This window comes from Nylanderia fulva, unplaced genomic scaffold (assembly GCF_048542155.1).
Source record: "Nylanderia fulva isolate GAGA-0341 unplaced genomic scaffold, ASM4854215v1 Scaffold41, whole genome shotgun sequence".
In the NCBI taxonomy this organism is placed as follows: Eukaryota; Metazoa; Arthropoda; class Insecta; order Hymenoptera; family Formicidae; genus Nylanderia; species Nylanderia fulva.
Genome location: NW_028190488.1, coordinates 1,426,400 through 1,446,367, shown reverse-complemented (window position 1 = coordinate 1,446,367; position 19,968 = coordinate 1,426,400). Strand labels below are relative to the sequence as shown.

Here is a 19,968-nt window from a genome sequence, read left to right as displayed (position 1 = left end):
AATATTTCGCATATTTTATAATTGAATTTTTTATTATTATTCGATCTCTCTTCTGTTACATTTTTAAAAATTTATTTCGAATGATATTTAATCTTCGCGACAGTTTGTTTGAGACAATACAAACGCTCTTCTGGGCGGTTTTCGGCTTGGTGGATCTCGAGAGCTTCGAACTGGACGGCATCAAAGTGTTCACCAGGTTCTGGGGCATGTTGATGTTCGGGACTTATTCGGTCATTAACATCGTCGTCCTCCTGAATCTCCTAATCGCCATGATGAATCATTCCTATCAGTTAATCTCGGTAAGTGTATCCCCTCTTCTCTACGAATCTCTTCAACTTTATTTATAACAAGATCTTTGAACGAGTTACAAGAACTTTAGAGAGAAACGTAGAAAATGAGAGAAACTTTAATGAATCGTTAATTTCTCGTCGCGTTAAACAGCGAAAACGATGCTTATTCGACTTTGTAAGAATTAACGAAAACGAACGCGAGATTCTAGGAAATATTAGAAGGATAAAAATACATTTTTGCAAAACATCTTTTTCGCGTTTATAATTAGCCGAAGCTAATTAGCGGAACAATTCGGTGTACTTGTAATTAGGAACGCGCCGACGTCGAGTGGAAATTCGCTAGAAGCAAACTCTGGATCAGCTATTTCGAAGAGGGTGGAACTGTCCCGCCGCCTTTCAACATCATACCTACCCCGAAGAGCGCCTGGTATGTCGTGCAGTGGGTATATCGGAAGTGCTGTGGACACAGCAGGGCGGCCAAGAAGGAACACATGCGCACGATTAGGGTAAAGGATAGTTTACAGAGTTTTCGAATAGTTGGAACAACAGCAGTGACTCCGTTTCTTTTTTTCTTTTTTTTTTTTTTTTTTTATAATGAAAATTCTCAGGAGATTCGATCCTCTCGTACGCGAGAACGCTTTTGAACCTGAATCCTTCGTGAAATTCAGAGCGAGTTGTGAAATAAGATGTCAATAGACTATTGCGAGATATTCGGTTCGAAGAGAATATTGAAGGATGTTGAAATATGTATATTTTACCGTATGAAATCTTCTGTGAATTTCTTTCCGAAGCTACGGCTTCATTTTTAGATTTTAAAATTCGGTTCTTAGATGCGAGAGGAGTGGCGAGAATATTTTTAGAGCGGTATTTGGAGTAACCGACGAGAGAAGTTTTCACATTTTTTTTTTAGATTTTTTAGGGGATATTAAATCTAAAACTTTTGTCATTATTAGTTATACAACGCGTTCTGCATATTTATAGATCGGGCTTAGATATATACAGAGTTATCCAGACTCGTCAGACTTTTATCTATCGATTCTTCGCAGGGGTTTAAAGGTAATTTTTAACAAAACATAATAAAGATACGTAACTTTTCAAGTTATAAACGATTAAAGATAAAAGATTCTTCAAACATCATTTTTCTCGAAAATAAAGTCCCGAAATAAAATTTGATTCTACATTTTTTATTTATTTTTGCATAAAAAGTCATCTTCTTTTCGATTGTTCTCTTTGCATAACATTAATATATTATACACCTTTTAATCAAAATCGAAAGTAACTTATAGTGACGTTTGACATTTTTGCTAAAAGAGAAGCTCAAAAATACGCATTTTAGTCAAAGAGTTTAAATAATACAATAGCAGGACAAATCTGGGACACACTATGTAGAGCATAATGTGCACTTTGTAACGAAAACGTCTGACGTTGAAAGGTTTCGATTTCTGATTCTCTTGCCTCAGCGAAAAGTCAAGCAGGCCTCCGAGCGAGACTTTAGGTATCAGAGTATCATGAGAAATTTGGTGAGACGATATGTCACCGTCGAACAACGTAAGGCGGAAAACGAGGGCGTCACCGAGGACGACGTGAACGAGATCAAGCAGGACATTAGCGCATTTCGCTGCGAGCTCATCGAGATACTTAAAAATTCCGGCATGAATACATCTACCGCAGCGAGTAGCGGTACCGGTAAGAAAAAAAAATATATTTTGCATGAGAAGCATCGATTTATTTGCATAGGTAGTATTCTTTTTCGCCGATATAAAAAAAAAGTATACGCGCGCGAGTATCAATTTTGTTTGATAAATGAATTCGTTTTTAGGGGGTAGCAATTTTATTTGGGGCAATTTTATCGCGAGATTTAATTTTGTGCAATTAAATAACGTTTCGATTCTCTATAAATCAAAGCATTGCATTCGACACGGTAACGAACGAATGCGTTGCCGAATTAACGATGGGAATCACAATATAAAGCGACGGTGCAATTTCTGGTAATCCACAGATCGTTAATCGCATGACGCATATATAGAGTCGAAATAACTTTAAATTCAGCCCCGTGGATTCTGTTCACGAATGCCGATCATTATTTTACTCGCGGTAATACTCGCATTAGTCATCCGAACGAGGGTCTTCCTCCTTGTAATTTGTAATTAAAGAAAGCCCCATTAATCATTCAAAGTTTCAGAGCTAATTATCGTAATTAAAGATTTGTCCCTTCGGATATTGCGGCGCTTATATATATATATATATATATATATATATATATATCTGCCAATAGAGCCAAACGCGATGTTGCGAAAAATTGCGAAAATTATTTTTTTCGCTAATTAGAAACTTAGGAATTAATGTCTTATGATTGAGATCTCTAATTTCCGTATTCCCCTTTTAACCCTCGTTGGAAGAGCAATCGGCAAGCGAAAGGTCTCGGGTTTGTTTCCCGATTGAGCCGACTTTCGGACCGATATTTTTCTTGCCTATTTCTTTGCAAGGAAGTTAAAAGAGGAATACGGGAATTAGAGATCTCAATCATAAGATACTATAATTCCTAAGTTCCTAATTGGCGAAAAAATTAATTTTCGCAATTTTTTGCAACAATATTGCGTTTGGCTCTATTGGCCGATATATATATTTATATATATTATGAATTTATTTCGAGAGCCGATAAACATATTCTAAATATAAATAATACCTGTGTTATAATATATTTTTTATCTTTTAATTATTTAATTTAATATTTTATTTACAAAACTAAACAAAATTTATCTTTTATTAATATTAAAACTTCCTTGAAAGTTTTACCTATAGCTGCTTAAAAACTTCATCAAGTTTTAGAAGATATACTATATTTTCTGTTTTTTTTTTTCTATAATATTTATTTATTTAAGTAGCTTTTCATATTTATTGCACTGTTTTATTCTATACATGACATACACATATATACTGCTTTCGTTCGTTTATTCATTGTAAATTCTTGAATTCTCCTTTATTTACATTACGTATTATTGAACATAGCTATCTGTGTAGTTATTTAAGTTTCTTTAAGTTTTCTCGTAGATTGCTTGAGGCTGTTCGTCGATTTTCTGTTTATTCCGTAGACGGTAGCCTTAAAGAGATGTCCGTAGGTGCGGGTGGTAAGAAGAATCGCCAGAAGGAGAGACGTTTGATGAAGGGATTCAACATCGCGCCGCAGCCAGGCGGAAGCGGCACTCTACCGCCCGTGGCCGAGTTCATCGCGTCTCTTCAACAAGCGCAGCAGGAGAACTCTCACCAAGAGCTATTTGGCTCGACTCTAAGCGGTATATTCGGACCGGGCGTGAAGAAGAGCCCGCATCACACCAGCACTAATAGCGTGCCCGGGCTGGTCACCGGGCCGCAACAAAGTCGCGGTATCAGAGGTAGCTCCCGGAAGAAGCGCTGGGGCACTCTAATTGAGGCTGCGAAAGCCGGAAGAGTCTCCAGACTCATCGGTAAGTCGATTACAATATTTTTCGCATTAATTTGTTTCGAATTAATAACAGTTAAGTAGTATACGGAACAATATTCGCATACTTTCTCAGTCATTGAATGATTATGTAATTAGAGTACATATATGATTGAAAATTATATTTGATCAATTAAAGAGTTCGTTTTCTTTTCTCCTTTTTGAGAAATTCTAATTTGTTAATATAAGCAACTTAATTTAGCTTCTTTTTCATATATATATATATAAATTTTAAATATCCTTTCATATAAATGTTGCAGTAGTTGACGAATATTATTAGGAACATTAATTATTTTATCGTGCTCTCTATAGAGAGGAGAAAATAGAAGGATAATAATAGAGGTGGATTTCTAATGAAGCGAACGTTTGAATTTTTTCTCTCTCCAGGTAGATCTCGTTCGGAGGACTCGGTGTATTCGCCGCCGTCCGAGGACGGTGGGTCGCGATCCGAGGGTTCGTCGGACTCGAAATCCTCCTTGGAAGGGGCAAGTCAGGACGTACAAAGTACGCACCACCCTCATCATTCTCATCACGCGCAGCATCATGAGGCTCATCACGTGTTCAGCCACGGGCTTGGCCCGGCTCTGGCCGCTCTGAGGAAGAAGCGCAAGAAGTTCTCGTCCTCGAGATCGTCCACTCCCGCGATGACCAGCAGCACCAACACGAATCCTCCGGATTCGAGCGCGATGCACTCGGTCGCCACCGTCCTGGCGTCCAGAGTCTGCTCCAAGAAGCAGCTGCAACGTGCGAGCAGCGTGCCGACTCGGGGCCCCGAAATAATCCCGCAATCGTCGATAATACCTCGACGGCACGAAGCTACGCAGAGCCAGGAACCCAGCTTCGACGTCATCGAGCCCGCCAATATCAGCGAACAGCAAAGTAAGTCAATATTATTACACAGAACATTATTTCTCAAGAATGTATACGCGGGAATAACGCTGCGGACACTTCAATATTTTTTCAAGCACGTTTTACATGCAGCTTTTTATTGGATTTCATAAATTTATCAAATGTTGAGTCTTCTTTTGAATTAATAAATTTTAATTTCTGATACTTTTTATTTTTGCGACCCGGATTGATTATTTTTCAGATGTCAGCGCAGTACCATTGACACCGTCGACCACGGAGGAGAGCGTGGCGGCGAGCGTCCCGACGTCGAAGTTCACGGCGAAACGAAACGGATCGGCGACGACGCAGCTGCGTCTTCCCGGCATCGAGCCGATTTCCGGCCACGACGTGTCCACCGGCTGGCTCTGAGGAAACCGACGTGTCGCCGGGCTGCGGCGGCCGATCAGCTGACACAGGAAACATCACTCGGAACTCACAGCGGCTTCGAGCTTCGTTTTCAACGGCCATGAGGCTAGAACGACGCCGACGACGATCGCGCTCGCACGCGACACGATCGTCCCGACGTCGGCAGACGCACAATGATGCCTTTCTCGCGACACGACGCGCCAATGCCGATTAAACGTAAGAGCGACATCGGGAATCTCGAAGAGAAACCTATCCTCTCTCTCGTCGACCCACTCTCCTTCCTTCATCCGGATGATGCATCCTTTTGGTACGAGCGCCGCTTCCTTCTGATCATACGATGTTCAATTCATGAGGTAACGAATCAAACGAATTATTATTCTAATTATTCAACAACTTTTATTTGCATATCTTTGTTTATATATATATATATTTATTTATTTATTTTCGCATTCTATACATTTTACTGGCGCGAAGGAGTTTCAACGATTATTTTGATCAACTTTTTTATTTTCTTTCTGATTTTTTAAAACTTTAAACATATTAAATATAGCAGTTGTACATAAAACGTATTTGATGTGCAACATTTGTGGTTGAATTATTCTGAAATTAGTGAGGACCACATGAAATATCATACATTAATATGATCACAGACTATGTGATTTTTTTTCTTTACGCGATCGCGAGATTTCGCGTGACTACTTTAAGCGACGATCGATGGTAAATTATGTATTCTGTGGATTATTACTATTGCTATTACTGCCAGAACGCGGAATACGTGGGTCGGCAACCAATAGCCTAGTCAACACTAGTCAGTCAGAAGATATCATAACGAAAAGGTGAAAAAAAAAACTAATTATATTACATTATTAAGTTAACTTCGAGAGACGACGAATTACATTACGTCAAGCAGAAATAGCGAATAAAATTAAATCGTATCTTCAGAGAGCTGGTCTACTGGAGAACGAAACTCATAGTTTCCTAGCTCCATTCGAGCGATTGTTTCTTCGACAATTTATTTCTTCTGTATATACATCTCACAGAATCACTCTAGTCACCAACTAATTAATACAATCATTGCCAACGGAGAATTTTTATTATTTTTTATTCTACACTAATTTAAAAAACGGCACGTGACTGTGTGCATATGTGTATGTGTGTGTGTGTGTGTGTTCATGTGTACGTATACATGTGTGAATATATTCAAGTGTATGCGTCAAGAGAATTGATTGCAGAATCATTCTTCCGCAAGATGCGCAATAAAAAATTGCGTGAGAAAGAGAAAAAGTTGGATCTCCTTAAGAGTTTCATTTCTACAAAGTTTCAGTCAAAACTTTCAGTATAAGCAGTCGTAATTCTAAGTTTGCCAACAAAGCGATCTTTAATGATCCAATGCGTACTCTCCGTCTACATTTAAGACTAACGAATAGCTACGAAATCTTTCGTTAATCGAAATAGGGTGAAATCGAAATTCGCCCGGAAATTTTTTGCAAAAGAAACGCAGACGAGGCAGGAACAAACGGAACGACCAAAGAAACACACCGTAGTACGTAGTCGAGTAGTGGCCTAAACGAACGGAAGTCCTAGATATTACGTACTACTCTACTTCTTCTAGATATTACAGATGTACGTTATATGTACGTTAATAATTATTATTACTATTGTTAATGTGTTAAACGAATCGCGCGATCAATACCACAGGTAAGTCCTCGAAAAGCGAGTCGCCTTAAGCGCACTGTCCAATCACTCGCTTTGTTTCTCTCTCTCTCTCTATCTCTCTCTCTCTCTCTTTATTCATCATCGATCTTCCCGTGGTCTCGATTAGCGCCAAAAAGAGATATAATCATTATTAAAGAATGCTATATATCTGCCAAGGACGAATCTCAAAACAAATGTTATATTTACGAGTAATTTATGAGTCGCCAGTGAAATAAAAATAAAAATATAAAATGTGTTAATAAATCGACCACAACTGGCAATGTTAAGAAATAAATTGATGTCTGCTAAGAAATAAATTGACACACTTCTACATAATAAAATTCATACTAAAATTCGTCCCACGTTTGTTGGACATTAACGTCGTGATATTAGAAAACGAACCCAGTTTGTTTTCTAATATCACGACGTTAATGTCCAACAAACGTAGGACGAATTTTAGTATGAATTTTATTATGTAGAAGTGTGTCAATTTATTTCTTAGCAGACTTGATAAGGACCTGAACTAAGGTCGAAACGTTGTGTCTGAATTTTGAATAAATAACTAAAGAATAACATTGCCAGTTGTGGTCGGTTTATTAACACATTTTATATTTTTAAATGTTATATTTATTTATTATTATTTTAAATATAGTGTACTTTAAATAATTTTAAATAAAGTATAAAATTTATTAAAAAAAAAAAAATATATATATATATATATATATATTATTAATAAAATTTGAATATAAATTAAATGTGACAAAAAAATTTTTAATAAGAAAGAGAGAGAGTTACTTGTGAAGAATTTAAAATTGTCTAACATTGTATGATATAAAAAGTATAAAATAAAAGAATATACTTACATTATTTTATAACAAATGCCCTATTATAAACAGTTCTGAATAGGACACGAAATGACGATTTGGCGCTCTTGGTAGATGTATAGTGATTTAGTCATCCTATCGCCTCTTCTCCCCCCCTACGTGTATTATTTATATATGAAATTATTAATGTAATTATATGAAGCTCTATAGATCTCCAGTTGATGGTAAGTAGCGAGTGTTCGTTGTGAGAAGAAAAGGAGAGATATTTATGAACAACATGTAAGCGGAACCAATTGATTTTAAATAAGTGCGAGATAAAACTCAGAATTATTTGAATAATGCGAAAATTCTGCAAATCCGATCGAATTTTTTTCACGATTGCAAATGTATAAAATTGGAATTCTTCTATCTGCAAACACATACATATACAGCTCCTCCCATGATTTCGCTTGTAAAATCGCACATGCTACGCGAAAGATAATGGAAAACCGTAGTAGAGTGTCGGAAGATCTCTCGAGAAATTCCGGAATCTTGGATGTTTTCCAAAGACAGCGCTCTCATCGCAATTCAAAGTCCGTAGTGAATTATGGGCGCATGAATCATGATGTCGAAGCGAAAAGATAGCAAACGCAATACCTAGCATTGCGCTTGTTATCAATCAGCTCGAATGAACGTATGTTCCTCGAAGCGATATTTCGCAATGTGATTGCAAAAATGATTGAATATAGCGCGAGAATAAGCGAGAATCAAATCGGATAGATTCACACTCAGGATTTAATTTTAATTGCTTTTTCGAAATGTATACATAATATTTTATATACATAATATGAATAAGTTTTATGTCAAATGCAAAAAAGGTATTTTTTTTAATTTTCTTCTACTTGCTGGCAAATATGTCACGAGAGAATAATATGTATATAATATTTATATAATATTAATATATATATATTACGGTTAACCATTTGGCTTCTGCGTGATATTAATTTGTTGCAATGTAATAATAGAGTTTGATTAAATCAATACATTATAAGAGATAAACATATATATATATATATATATATATATATATATATATATTATCCGATAAAGTAATTACAGACCATATTATAGGATCAATTGAAATTCGATGGGATTAGCAGAGAACAACACCAACACGAAATGACCATTAATAAAATATCATTTATTCTGATAATTCGTTTATTTTGCACCCGACATTTTATAGTGAATATAAAACGCAGTATAATGCTTAATTACACGATTAATTTAAAAACAGGCAGTGCACCGTAATCCGCAGTAATGGGAACCGTAACGTAGTAATGTAACATCGATCTTCTATAAAAGCGTTGATTAATATTAATTCTGGAATGTTCAACGTGAATCATTAGATTGTATAATATTGTTAAAAACGATATTTCAGTCTTGATACACGCCATAATCGATAAAAGAGATTTAATGATCTAAATAATTTAATTTTTTAAAATCAAATTATATTTCTTTACTGTATAGTTGTGAAAAGGTGTCACGAAAATGGGAAAACCTGAAATAATCAAATTGTAAAGACAAGGCACAATGATCCATTCATATTATATGTATATGATTTACGTTTTAAGATTTAAAAGAGATTTACAGAGAGATTTATCTCTTTATAGAATATAATTAAAATTATATCTCTTTCCATATATATAGATTTTCTTCTTTATACTTAATCCTTAAAATATCTATATTCTAAATTAAATGCCATCGAGTGTATGGAGTAGTTTCTTCTTAACTCATAATTCTTCACAAGGTGCGAGCTCGCAGCGATAACGGCGATGCAATTTCTTCGGGCAAGGACGACCGCCATTTGCAGCTTGTCGCTAATTATAAAGAAAAGATATGATTAGACCAGGAGAAAATTATAATATATATTATGGCATTTAAAACTTAATAATAATATAAATATTCATATTTTGTTCACAACAGTAATTTCATAATTTCAGCGAATTTATGTAATTTCGCGGCCGCAATCACCCAAAACTCATTAGTCCATTACCTCGATGACACGATAACTCGTTGCACGACCGACGCCGCAAGTGACACTACAGGGTGACCAATTTGACCAGCGCGTCACCACGCAATCTACAGGAAGGGCGAGAGGTGGTGGATTCAGCGTTTCGCTGGGTACTTGATCTTGGTTTGCGCTCCCGTTAAGGGTCTGGTCGGTAAGAGCAGTTCGTACCTAAACAAGGAACAAGAATTTCACGATGGCATATCTGGGTCTTGCGCTCGTGTTCGTGAAATTTTCGCGCTTACAACGCCACACGTGTTGTTGCACTCGTCCGTGGTTAAGAAATTATTTCGATTTCCGCGACATCCGCCGTACACGAAGGGCGCGCACATCAATTTCCGCGGGTTGAAGGCCCATCTTTGGAAGTAGCCCCTGCACGGGCCAGGATCTGCCTCCTCCATGCACACGACTGTATAAAATGATACAGGAAATGTAACATCTATCATTCCAAATTTAATAATCGCGCTCCTTCAGAGAAACTTCTTCATCTTACATTAAAAAGAAGAATAGTCATAAGATTAATATTTAATTTTAATATGATGAAGAAATAAAAGACACTTTTTCTTCTCCCTCTCTCTCATAAAATATTGATTTCTTTTGATATTTTGTATTTTACCTTTTGCCGTTGCCATATCAAACGTACAGTCCGATTGGACGAGGCAAGGTCGTTGCTGAATCAATTCCACGCGCGAGGAACATTCCGCCTGCAGAGACGGATCGACTATCAGCAATCTGGTCCGCATTTTTACACCCTTTCCGCAGGAAGCGCTACACGGCGACCAGTCAGTCCAGTCGGAAACCTTAAATCATCCGTCATTAGCCGTTATTATTGTTAAATTACAGCAAAAATCCGTCCCGCGACACATGCAGACGAATTTGAACCGCGTACTCTGCAGACAGGATCGAGCTGCTCTTCCGTTCCCGTCTGGCAAGGTGGCTCCATACACTTCTCCTTCTCGACGAGCGACACGAGCGGGCATCGTTTACGGCCACGACGATCGCGGAATCTCCTCGTGCGCATTTTCACCCCTATTCCGCACGTGTTGGAACACTCGGACCATTCGCTCCACTCGGTGGTCTCGCAAACTGGGTCGCTGCTCCGCGAGGAAATCACGTCGTCGTCATTTTCTTCTTCACCTCTGCACAAAAAGGGGATTTCTCAGATTTCTTCTCTTGATTGCGTAGATTTACATAAAAAAATTTGTTCGGAGAAATTGCACGGTCGATATCCGTAAACTCGTCGCGTGACTTTCTCATTTTGAGGGAGAATCGTCTCGTCATTTTTTTAATACGCAATTTTTTGTACAGAGGTGGTGATATAAATGTTAATAAATTGGGAATTTACTCACGAACACTCTGCAATAGACGCGACGCACATCTCCTTCGAAACCAGCTGTCTGTTGCAATTGAACATTGCGGCTTTTTCCGGCATTCGGTACGACCTCGTGCGCATCCTTAGACCTTTGCCGCAGGTCACCGAACACGAGGACCACGGCGAGTAATCCGTCGTTTGACACTCGGCTTAAAAATTCAGAACAAGACCAAACTAATTGATACCCTTCAATCACACTTGACGAGTAAACTTAATATATTTTCCTTAATGATTGACGACGTCGTTAAAATATCACGAACAATAATTCTGTGAGAAGAATTAAGTAATTAATTGTCAGATCGCTTTTGAAAAGAATTGGAAAATATTTGAAAAAATATAAAAGATATTTATATACGGCGTAACAATGCATACTTCTCGATGTGTCTTCGGTGTTCTCGGCCACTTCTAATTCAGCCACTTGCTGCTGCAAGAGTTCCTCGCTACACCCGCGCGAGATGATCTTCTCTCGATTTAAGTACAGTCGAGCCAAGGGATGCATCGGTCTGCCAGACGGGTCGTAAAACGGAGATCGCGGGTCTTCCGGATAGAGCGTTGTTATCGGCTTCATCTTCTCGCGTGGTTTCGTCTCGGAATTCGGTGACATGTAACTAATGCCATTGTCGGTGCCGGCATCCCAGGGATAAAGATCGATTATCATGCTCCTTGTCCATGTGCAATCCTTCTGACAAAGATTCAATTTGCTCACTCCTACCACCCAATCGGGAGACGGACCCAGCATGGAGGCCACCGAGAGAAGATTATGTCTTCGGTCCACCCTGAAACGATTTTTTGATTTGCAATATGCTTAGAACAAGATATAACGCATTGACAGTTTTTAATATTTTTTTTTAAATTATTTTTTAGTAGAAATATTCAAAGATTATCCAGTAAATTGTGTTTTAATTTAAATATTTGAATATTTAAAAATATATCAAATTATATATTATCGCGATTATCAACATCGAACAATTTGGAGAGGTCGAAATATTTAGTATAAGAAAATTCGTATCAAATAATATATTTTACATGTAGTTACCTAAAACTTGTCGTCGTATTGGTATTGACATTAGGGTACCAAAGACCGGCAGCCTTAATAAGAGTTCTGAGGTGTCTAGATTTATCTCTTAATTCTGCTTCAACGCCCGTCGCAGAGCCCCACTCGGCCAATTGTCGAAAACCATCCGTTGCGATGTGATCTCTGCCCCAGAAGGAGAAATTTGGCTCGTGAGATGCGCCGATCAAGTCGCTGAAATGGGTCAGCCAGGCGGAAAAGGGGAAATCTTTCGGGTGCGTTCTGTTCGACCAGATGCCCTCCATAGTTAGCTGAAAAAGTGTGATTCGACAAGATTCGAATAATTGCGGTTCTCGCCTGTCATCGTAATTTTCGCGAATCGTTTAACAAAAATTAGAGAATATTATTTAGGAACTTAAAACAAATTTATTATCAATATTGGTATTCAAATATTTTTTAAAGGATTTTATATCTTTTATTTATTTTTATTTATTAAAATATGACAATTGCTACGTACCTAAAATTAAATTTAAATTGTCTTTTTTCATCGGGTAAATCTAGTGAATTAAAAATATTTTAATCCAGCAAATTAATATGAAAAAATTATATGTTTTAATTTAAATATCTGACTATTAAAATCATGTTTAATATTTTATCGCTTTTTACAGCACATATTTTTCGTCGAATTCTTCAAAAGATTTGATATCTCACCGAATACTTGGCTTCATCGCAGGCACAACATCTAGTATCATCTGAATTTTCAGATTTTGTGTCTGACTCATGGCTGTTCGATTCGCAAATGATCTTAGAAAGAGCACCATCCTCAGCGTACCATCGTACGTTGTTCTCCAAAATCATCGCAGTAAAGATGACGCATCCGGAACCAGTCGGTGGCGCTCGCCACATCACCTGAATCTATCAAGTAAAAATATTTATCAATTCTCAACATATAAATTGTACAAATTAATACGAATTAGACAGAAGAGTAAATTCATTTCTTTGTAAAAAAAGGAGTCGTACTTCCGATTTCGGATAATCAGTCAATTCGGAGATTGTGTTAATGCAATCCTCGTCGAAGGTAGTCAAGGAATCTGAGAACAGTTGGAAATAACCGACGTTCGCCGAAGGACTACTTGGCGCGTGCTGAGAATGAACTGTCAACGTAAACCGTGTAAATTGTTGCAGTCTCTCGTGCGTCCGCGAGCCTGAAATTCCATAATTTTACATATTTAAAACATTTTTATACTTCATATAATTTAATATAGCTTTTTTCACAAAAACAGCACTTAAGATTTAGTATAATTTTTCATAAGAACAACATTTAAAAATCAAAGCCTAAAAATCTTCGAAATCCTTCGCGATATTGTGTATTCTTTTCGTTTTTCCATTTATCGATCTTTGAAATAATTGTTCAGGGAATCAAACCTTGCAGACTGATTGTATGTATTGCATTGGGAAAGTATTCGTTTGTCTGTCCGCTGATAAGAATTCTGTAACCACCATCGCCTTGAGTCCTATTTGCGGAAGTTTGTCCTACCGTCGGTCGTATAGGACATCCGGCGTGAGTCACGGCAATGAGACATGCCGTGAATAATAAGAATAACATTTTGAAGAATCTAAAACACAAATACATATTAATATATTGCAAGAGTTATATTTGTATTCTTAGTCTACAATAGTAACGTTATATAAAAGCTCTGGTCTCTTTATCATTATTATTAGACGGTTGTGTGATACCAGTTAAAACATCTTCGTGAAATTTGTAATGCGAGAATGACATTCCGACGACTCGTCCTTGAATTCACGCCTCACTTGCTCTGTCAAGAGAATAACTGCAATTGGCGAGAATCGAGCAAATCCCAGCTGATCTCTTAAGTGTCGTCATTGTTGGAATTCGTTTGCAGAGAACGAACGCACGCGTCGTAAAGTCCAAATGAGAGAATTCCGTCGATTCTCTTTCGAGCGCTATTGTTAGATTCGATAGATTGCCGCAGGAATAGCTTGTGCTACATTGGGCCACAAAGTGCGATGAATGATCGCGAACGGATTGCGAATCACGATTTCGAAATTACGAGAACGGCGAACGGAGATTGTAATACGAATGAATCTCGTGATCCGATAATATCGTTGGATTATAAGTGAACAGCAAGAGAATCGGAGTAAAATTTACATTTTTCTCCAATAAAAATTAGATTAACTTTTTTATACTTGAAAATAAAATTGACATTCTCGTACTTGTGGCAATTTTATCCAAGTTAAATCGTTGTTCTTTTTTATAGCTAATCCGCGATCTCTTTCATAGTCTTCACGATAATTTAAAAATTAAGATTGTGCGAATTTAATGACATAATATAATAATTATTGCATAGATAATTCGTCGCTAACAAAAACATTTTTTTGCATTGTTTCTTGTAGGAAAAAGAGAATGTTAATTATTGTTTTCCGCAAAATTCTCTCATAAGTCCCAATTTCCGCGAAACAAAAATTAAGATAATCATAATTACACTTTGATATCTTTGCAATCGAGCAACGCTGTATGAACTTTTCTCATTTCTTTTTCGTTCATCTAACGATGGCATGACGTGATTATAAGACCGTGCGCATAAGACCGTGAAATCTTATGATTATCAATGCGATCGCGTGTGAAAGCTTAAACATGTACTTTACGATTCGTCTCAAGATGCACAACCGTTTACAACTTGTTATTACTATAATTAATGAATGGCTTTATGCACTGTGCTAGACAAAACTTTCACAGTACAGAAACATTACCAAGAAAGAAAATCTCACTAGACAGAGATGGAGCTTGAGTTACAAGTTTATATTAATTATTAATTGTTAGAAGGGTACATAAAGATAAATATAAAAAAATTATAAAAAAGAAAATATAATAAATGTAAAAGATAATTATATAAAAAAGTTACATAAAATACACAATTATTCAGATTAAAATATGAATCAAGAAAAAAATTTAATCAATTAACGGTGAATCGAAGAAAAAATGTGCGAATGATGAACGTGATAGTAGAATCGAGAAAACAATTTTGAACAGGTTTGAAATTTTGAATATGGGCACATGTGGAGACAGGAACGCGTGCCGTACGTCCGCATCCGAGATGTCATTATTTGCATTCGATGCGGTCGAATAGTTGGGAACTGGGTCGAGACTGTTGTCAATCCGCTCCAACCAGCTTTCGAGATCGACGTTCACGGTGGCACGTAGGTAGGTGTATAGGTTTCTAGAACGCTAGTCGGCAAGGCAGAAATGAAACGAGAGGACAGAGGCGGAAATTACAGAATGCGAAAAACGCATCTCGTGCTGCAGCACGTGGCGTGAATTTATTACGCTCCGATAGCTGGGGCAGTTCACCCTATCGTGAAATGCGACATACAGGGTGTGCGAAAAGTATAAAATATACAATTTCTGAATTTCTCTTGAAAAAAAGAATTGAAGATGCACAACACAATAAATGTCGTAAAAAAATCACTGATTAGTTGTCAAAAAAATCGCGAAAGTAAAAAACATGTATCATGTGCGCTCTTAACGTATAATTTCCGCAATAAAATCAATTCCGTATACGAGCTTTGTCTTACTCAGCGATACAGAAATAGACAAGTTTATATATCAATGACGAATCTGTTTTCCCAAAGAACATTTAACAATCATCACAACTGGTGTTTGTCGCGCGCAGTTTTGCCTTTATTTTATTTTATTTTATTTTATTTTTTTTTATACATACATCTAATCAATGTGGTAATCAATTTTCACTTTTAACCGGTTCACTCCGCGAACGTTTGTGTGTCGAATTAATTAATTGTAAATTTCGCTTCGGTTGGCCCGAAAACTATTGAACCGAGTCGGCGACGCTGTTTCGTGTGTACACACGCGTGAAAACTGATGCATACACGACTCACAGTCGAACTCGTATCCTCAATCGTACCCCTCTTACCATAACTGCGCGCGTGGGTGAATTTACGCGCTCGCAATTAGTGAAATAATTAGATGTTAACAGCTCAATTATTAAATGTGACAAACCGAGTTATATGAGCATATTTTGATCATATCATATTCCATATTTAGCAAACTAATAGAAATGTCAAATTATCTAATTCTAAAATATATATCTATTAATTAACTTATATCGGTATATTTTTGTTTCCTATAAATATTTTATATGTGTATATTATATTATATATTTTTTGCTATATTTCTAACGTATGATAAGATTTTTAAATTACTACATTTAAATTGCTATATTTTTGTAGATGATGATTTGCAAAATGTATTCATTTTATTTGATTATATATTTTGTTTAATGAACTGTATATTTGTTATAAATGGATGTGTGGCAAAATAATCCATACTTTTATTTCTTGCAATATTGTTAGAGCACATTGAAATTTTCTTTGAATTAATGTATAGATTAAATGGTTTGCAATGTGCATCTTCGTACTTCATCGTATTCTATCTTAGCAAACTATAAAAAATAAAAACATGCATACAATTAATTAAAATACTTTTCTCTTTCTTACAGGGAGATTTTATTACGTTTCATCTTTGACAAATTATGTATACCTATTATAAATGTATGTGATCAATTACCAACTTTACAATTTTTATTCTCTATAGTATGCAAACATAGATAAGATCTTCTGAATTATTATATACAGATTACGATTTGCAGAAAGATGCAACAATCTTTTTATCTTCATGACATTCAATCATATCTCTTAAGCAAGTTACATTTATCATAAATCTGCATATATATAATTTTTTTTAAATTGTATTTTTATTTCTTGCAGCAACGATGAAACTTTATATGATATATCAATTCTTGAACAAATTACATTTATTGTAATTACATCTTTACAATTTGATCTTTCTCTTTAATTTGTGCTTTCTTTTTAATTGTATTTTTAATAATAATATTTTTTAAAAATATATATTTAATATATTAGTTTTCTCTCTTTTCTTTGTCTGTCTTTTTTTACTTTTTCAATATTATATATATTTTACCATTATAGTGTTGTTGTGATAACTGATGTAGTTATATTATATTTACATGAGTCACAGTACTCAATTTAGCTACATTTCGTTATTAGAGATAATTATGCGAGCGTACGTGCCATTACTCCGTGACGTCTGTATATTCGTGACTGTCTGTATAATCATCTTGGCCATCTTTCAAATTTAACGAGCCATAATACAAGTAAACATAATAATTTGACAGCTCTCACGATTCTCCCCATAATTCATTATACGGTGCAATTTCGTTGAAATTATTTTCACACATGACTGAATCGGATTGGTTTAATTAATTTATTGTACTTGAATAGGTACGCTTTTGTTCCAATTATCGCATACATTTACTGAAACGGCCGTTCAATGAGCCGTTTAAATTAATCCTTTATTTGCAAAGTTTAAAAGTATCAGCTAGGCAAGCGTCCGGGTGCTATTGTCAACATGACACTGTGAAAATTGCATTCGCAGCTTTAACAGAAATGTGGTTCGCTGACGTTGCGTTTATTAATTCGTACTATTTCGCGGTAGGCGATAATCGATATTGCCCCGTAGCTGTTTTGTTGCCGTCCCGTAAATAATTTCCTTTCATTCTTTCAAACAATAAACTCTACATCGGAGCGTTCGTCAATTAAGCCCGTCACCATCACAATGCTGGATACTTTATCGTGTTACTTCCGGTCCACCTCCGCTTGTTTGTCCGACACGAAGCACATTTGCTCACTTTGTGCGATTAATATACACGCGCGAGAGACACAGGCGGATAATAAATTCTAAAAGGCTTTACATCCATGCTGCCGACAAAAGGGAGACCGGAAACTCGCGCGAATTATCGAGCAGATTTTCCGCCGGACATAATTCTATATAGAGTGTGGCGATTACATCGTCACATACATCCCGAAAATTAGGGAGCGAAAACACTTATACGAATACGGCCACACACATGCGAAAAGTACCGAGACACAAATAAATATAAATAAAAACGTAACAGACGAGACAGAGAGAGACGAAAGACGAGAAGCACAGAGACAAATATCGAGACGTTAAGAGACAAAGATCGCATGTGTGAGATATTTTCTCCGACCTTAAGTCTTATCTAAATTACTTTTTAAACTATTAATGACTATTCAATTAGGCGATAGTTTTCGGAGAGAAAACAATTTGAGAAGAAAATTTAAGAAGAAAAAATTATAAAATCTATAATAGATAGAAATATTAAGTCTGTAAAATAAACGAACATAAAATTCTCGAAGCCTCTCGAAGGTCGATTTTTGAGGTGAAAGATACGAGGAGCGATTTTGCGTGCGGGAGATTCGGTTATCAACTGTCACCGCGTACAAATGTATTATACATTGTAATACGAGCGATCTGATATTCATGTACAGACTTTTAAGGACTTTGTTTTCACAGTGAATATACTCTCAGTTAAATGTAATTAATGCCTCTCATTATTTTAATTCCTGACACGCATTGTATCGATTAATAATTCCTCCACGGCAGTTAAAAGAGAATAGCAGAATATCGCTGAGCGCAGATACTTTTATCATGCCGTTTAGTTCTTTCACAGAAATCTATCTATGACTTCAGGATGCTTCGCCGAAGGCAAAATCTGATACTTTATGCCTGATTGCTTAACAGCCACTAATGCTATAACAAGCGATAGCTCTCTAAGAATTAATAATTAATTAAGAGATTCTCCGTGGAATTTGATCGCATGTGTGAGATATTTTCTCCGACCTTAAGTCTTATCTAAATTATTTTTTAAACTATTAATGAGTATTCAATTAGACGATAGTTTTCGGAGAGAAAACAATTTGAGAAGAAAATTTAAGAAGAAAAAATTATAAAATCTATAATAGATAGAAATATTAAGTCTGTAAAATAAAATAATATTCAATGAACATTAAGCGCAATAAAATTGTAACATTTTAAAATCTATGACGATAAATTCAAATATTTTATTTGCATGTAAAACATTTCGGAGGCAAGTAGGTCGAATGTATATTAAAAAGATATTAGAGAGGATGCGTCTCGAAGATTTGCAATTCAAATTTCATAATGTTAACCGTATCGAAATTGCAATATGTAATAAATTTCCATAATATTAAAATGATTATTAATCGCGTAGTGCACCGTTAATTATGTCGCGATCGGCCCGAGGCGTCTCGAGAGTCTCATTTGAATTCAATACACGAGAAAGATCAACGTGTTCGCGCGAGCGCTCGACAAGTTAATTACGCAACTGAGCTTCAATAATGGACCGATTAGTCACAGACTCGCTTATGCGACGCGTTGAACATGACCGAAGATCGCGAAGATACTCACCGGAAAATGCACCTGCGAATCTGCTCCCTAGTCAAATCTCGACGGACAGCAACGGACATCGACTGACATATTACACTCGTTCGATATACTCGGTTTCGAGTTAACTGACAACTGGGTCCCGGAGGTTTTATCGAGACTCACGGGGTCAGTTTTAGGTCACTCGATATCGTTTCAGACTCTCGAGATAACGCAGAAACGTTCGTGATAAACACTCATAGTTTGAAGATTATACGTCAAGTTTTCAGTTGAACAATTTCCTACCGCTTGTTCCACACTATATTCCGTCTAGGACTTGACAATCCGAGGAGAAAGTTCAACTTCTTTCAAAGCAAGACTCTTGTCCCAGATTACCGATCGATCTTTATTTCACTTTCCTCATCCTTATTTCGTCTTACAGTTCATAAACTATGTTGGACAAATATAAATATGATTGTATGCGAGAAGTTATGTCAATAGAAGGCAAATTAAATAAAATTGAAGGCAAATAACATTTTTTTCGTCGCGTTGTCTTGAATCAGACGCTTTATACGGGAAAGTTCCGTCAAACTCCAGAACGACATCGCCAAGCTTCTGTACAGGATGTCATTTGAATATCGCGCCTTGGAAACGCTGACATATGCAAGAGGAGAGACACGCATGCGTTGCATTATC

At 36.4% G+C, this 19,968-nt stretch overlaps 2 protein-coding genes across 5 annotated transcripts in view; one reads left to right on the top strand and one right to left on the bottom strand.

Annotated features, from left to right (window-relative positions):
* Positions 1 to 5,901, top strand: part of Trpgamma (Transient receptor potential cation channel gamma) — a 79,907-nt gene extending 74,006 nt beyond the window's left edge. For 2 of the 3 annotated variants that reach the window (XM_029314216.2, XM_029314217.2), the window contains exons 14-19: positions 104 to 299; positions 602 to 796; positions 1,751 to 1,976; positions 3,383 to 3,754; positions 4,156 to 4,647; positions 4,859 to 5,901. In XM_029314216.2, the coding sequence (XP_029170049.2) occupies positions 104 to 299; positions 602 to 796; positions 1,751 to 1,976; positions 3,383 to 3,754; positions 4,156 to 4,647; positions 4,859 to 5,025 (1,648 nt within the window). In that variant the 3' untranslated portion in view covers positions 5,026 to 5,901. The remainder of the gene's footprint in view (positions 1 to 103; positions 300 to 601; positions 797 to 1,750; positions 1,977 to 3,382; positions 3,755 to 4,155; positions 4,648 to 4,858) is intronic. The other variant, XM_029314215.2, reaches the window with a different exon arrangement.
* Positions 5,902 to 8,700: 2,799 nt separating this feature from the next.
* Positions 8,701 to 19,442, bottom strand: fat-spondin (extracellular matrix protein f-spondin). 2 transcript variants are annotated; one of them, XM_029314202.2, is made up of 12 exons: positions 19,318 to 19,442; positions 13,398 to 13,588; positions 12,993 to 13,177; positions 12,684 to 12,887; positions 11,997 to 12,283; positions 11,333 to 11,736; positions 10,938 to 11,109; positions 10,478 to 10,727; positions 10,205 to 10,388; positions 9,834 to 9,997; positions 9,574 to 9,759; positions 8,701 to 9,397 (listed from the first exon to the last, which is right to left on the bottom strand). In XM_029314202.2, the coding sequence occupies exons 1-12, from the start codon at positions 19,374 to 19,376 to the stop codon at positions 9,311 to 9,313; spliced, it is 2,373 nt and encodes a 790-aa protein (XP_029170035.2). In that variant the 5' UTR covers positions 19,377 to 19,442; the 3' UTR covers positions 8,701 to 9,310. The 2 variants fall into 2 exon arrangements, with proteins under 2 accessions (XP_029170035.2, XP_029170036.2); XM_029314203.2 differs by lacking the exon at positions 19,318 to 19,442 and adding an exon at positions 15,713 to 15,978.
* Positions 19,443 to 19,968: the final 526 nt, after the last annotated feature.

Bases quoted from the DNA above. Each gene is read 5' to 3' on its own strand.
- fat-spondin (XM_029314202.2), bottom strand. From the start codon at position 19,376: ATGTCCGTTGCTGTCCGTCGAGATTTGACTAGGGAGCAGATTCGCAGG. The intron at 13,178-13,397 runs GTTTGATTCCCT...ATGGAATTTCAG, and splicing joins ACATACAATCAGTCTGCAAG to GCTCGCGGACGCACGAGAGA. The intron at 9,998-10,204 runs GTAAAATACAAA...CATTTTATACAG, and splicing joins TGATATGGCAACGGCAAAAG to TCGTGTGCATGGAGGAGGCA.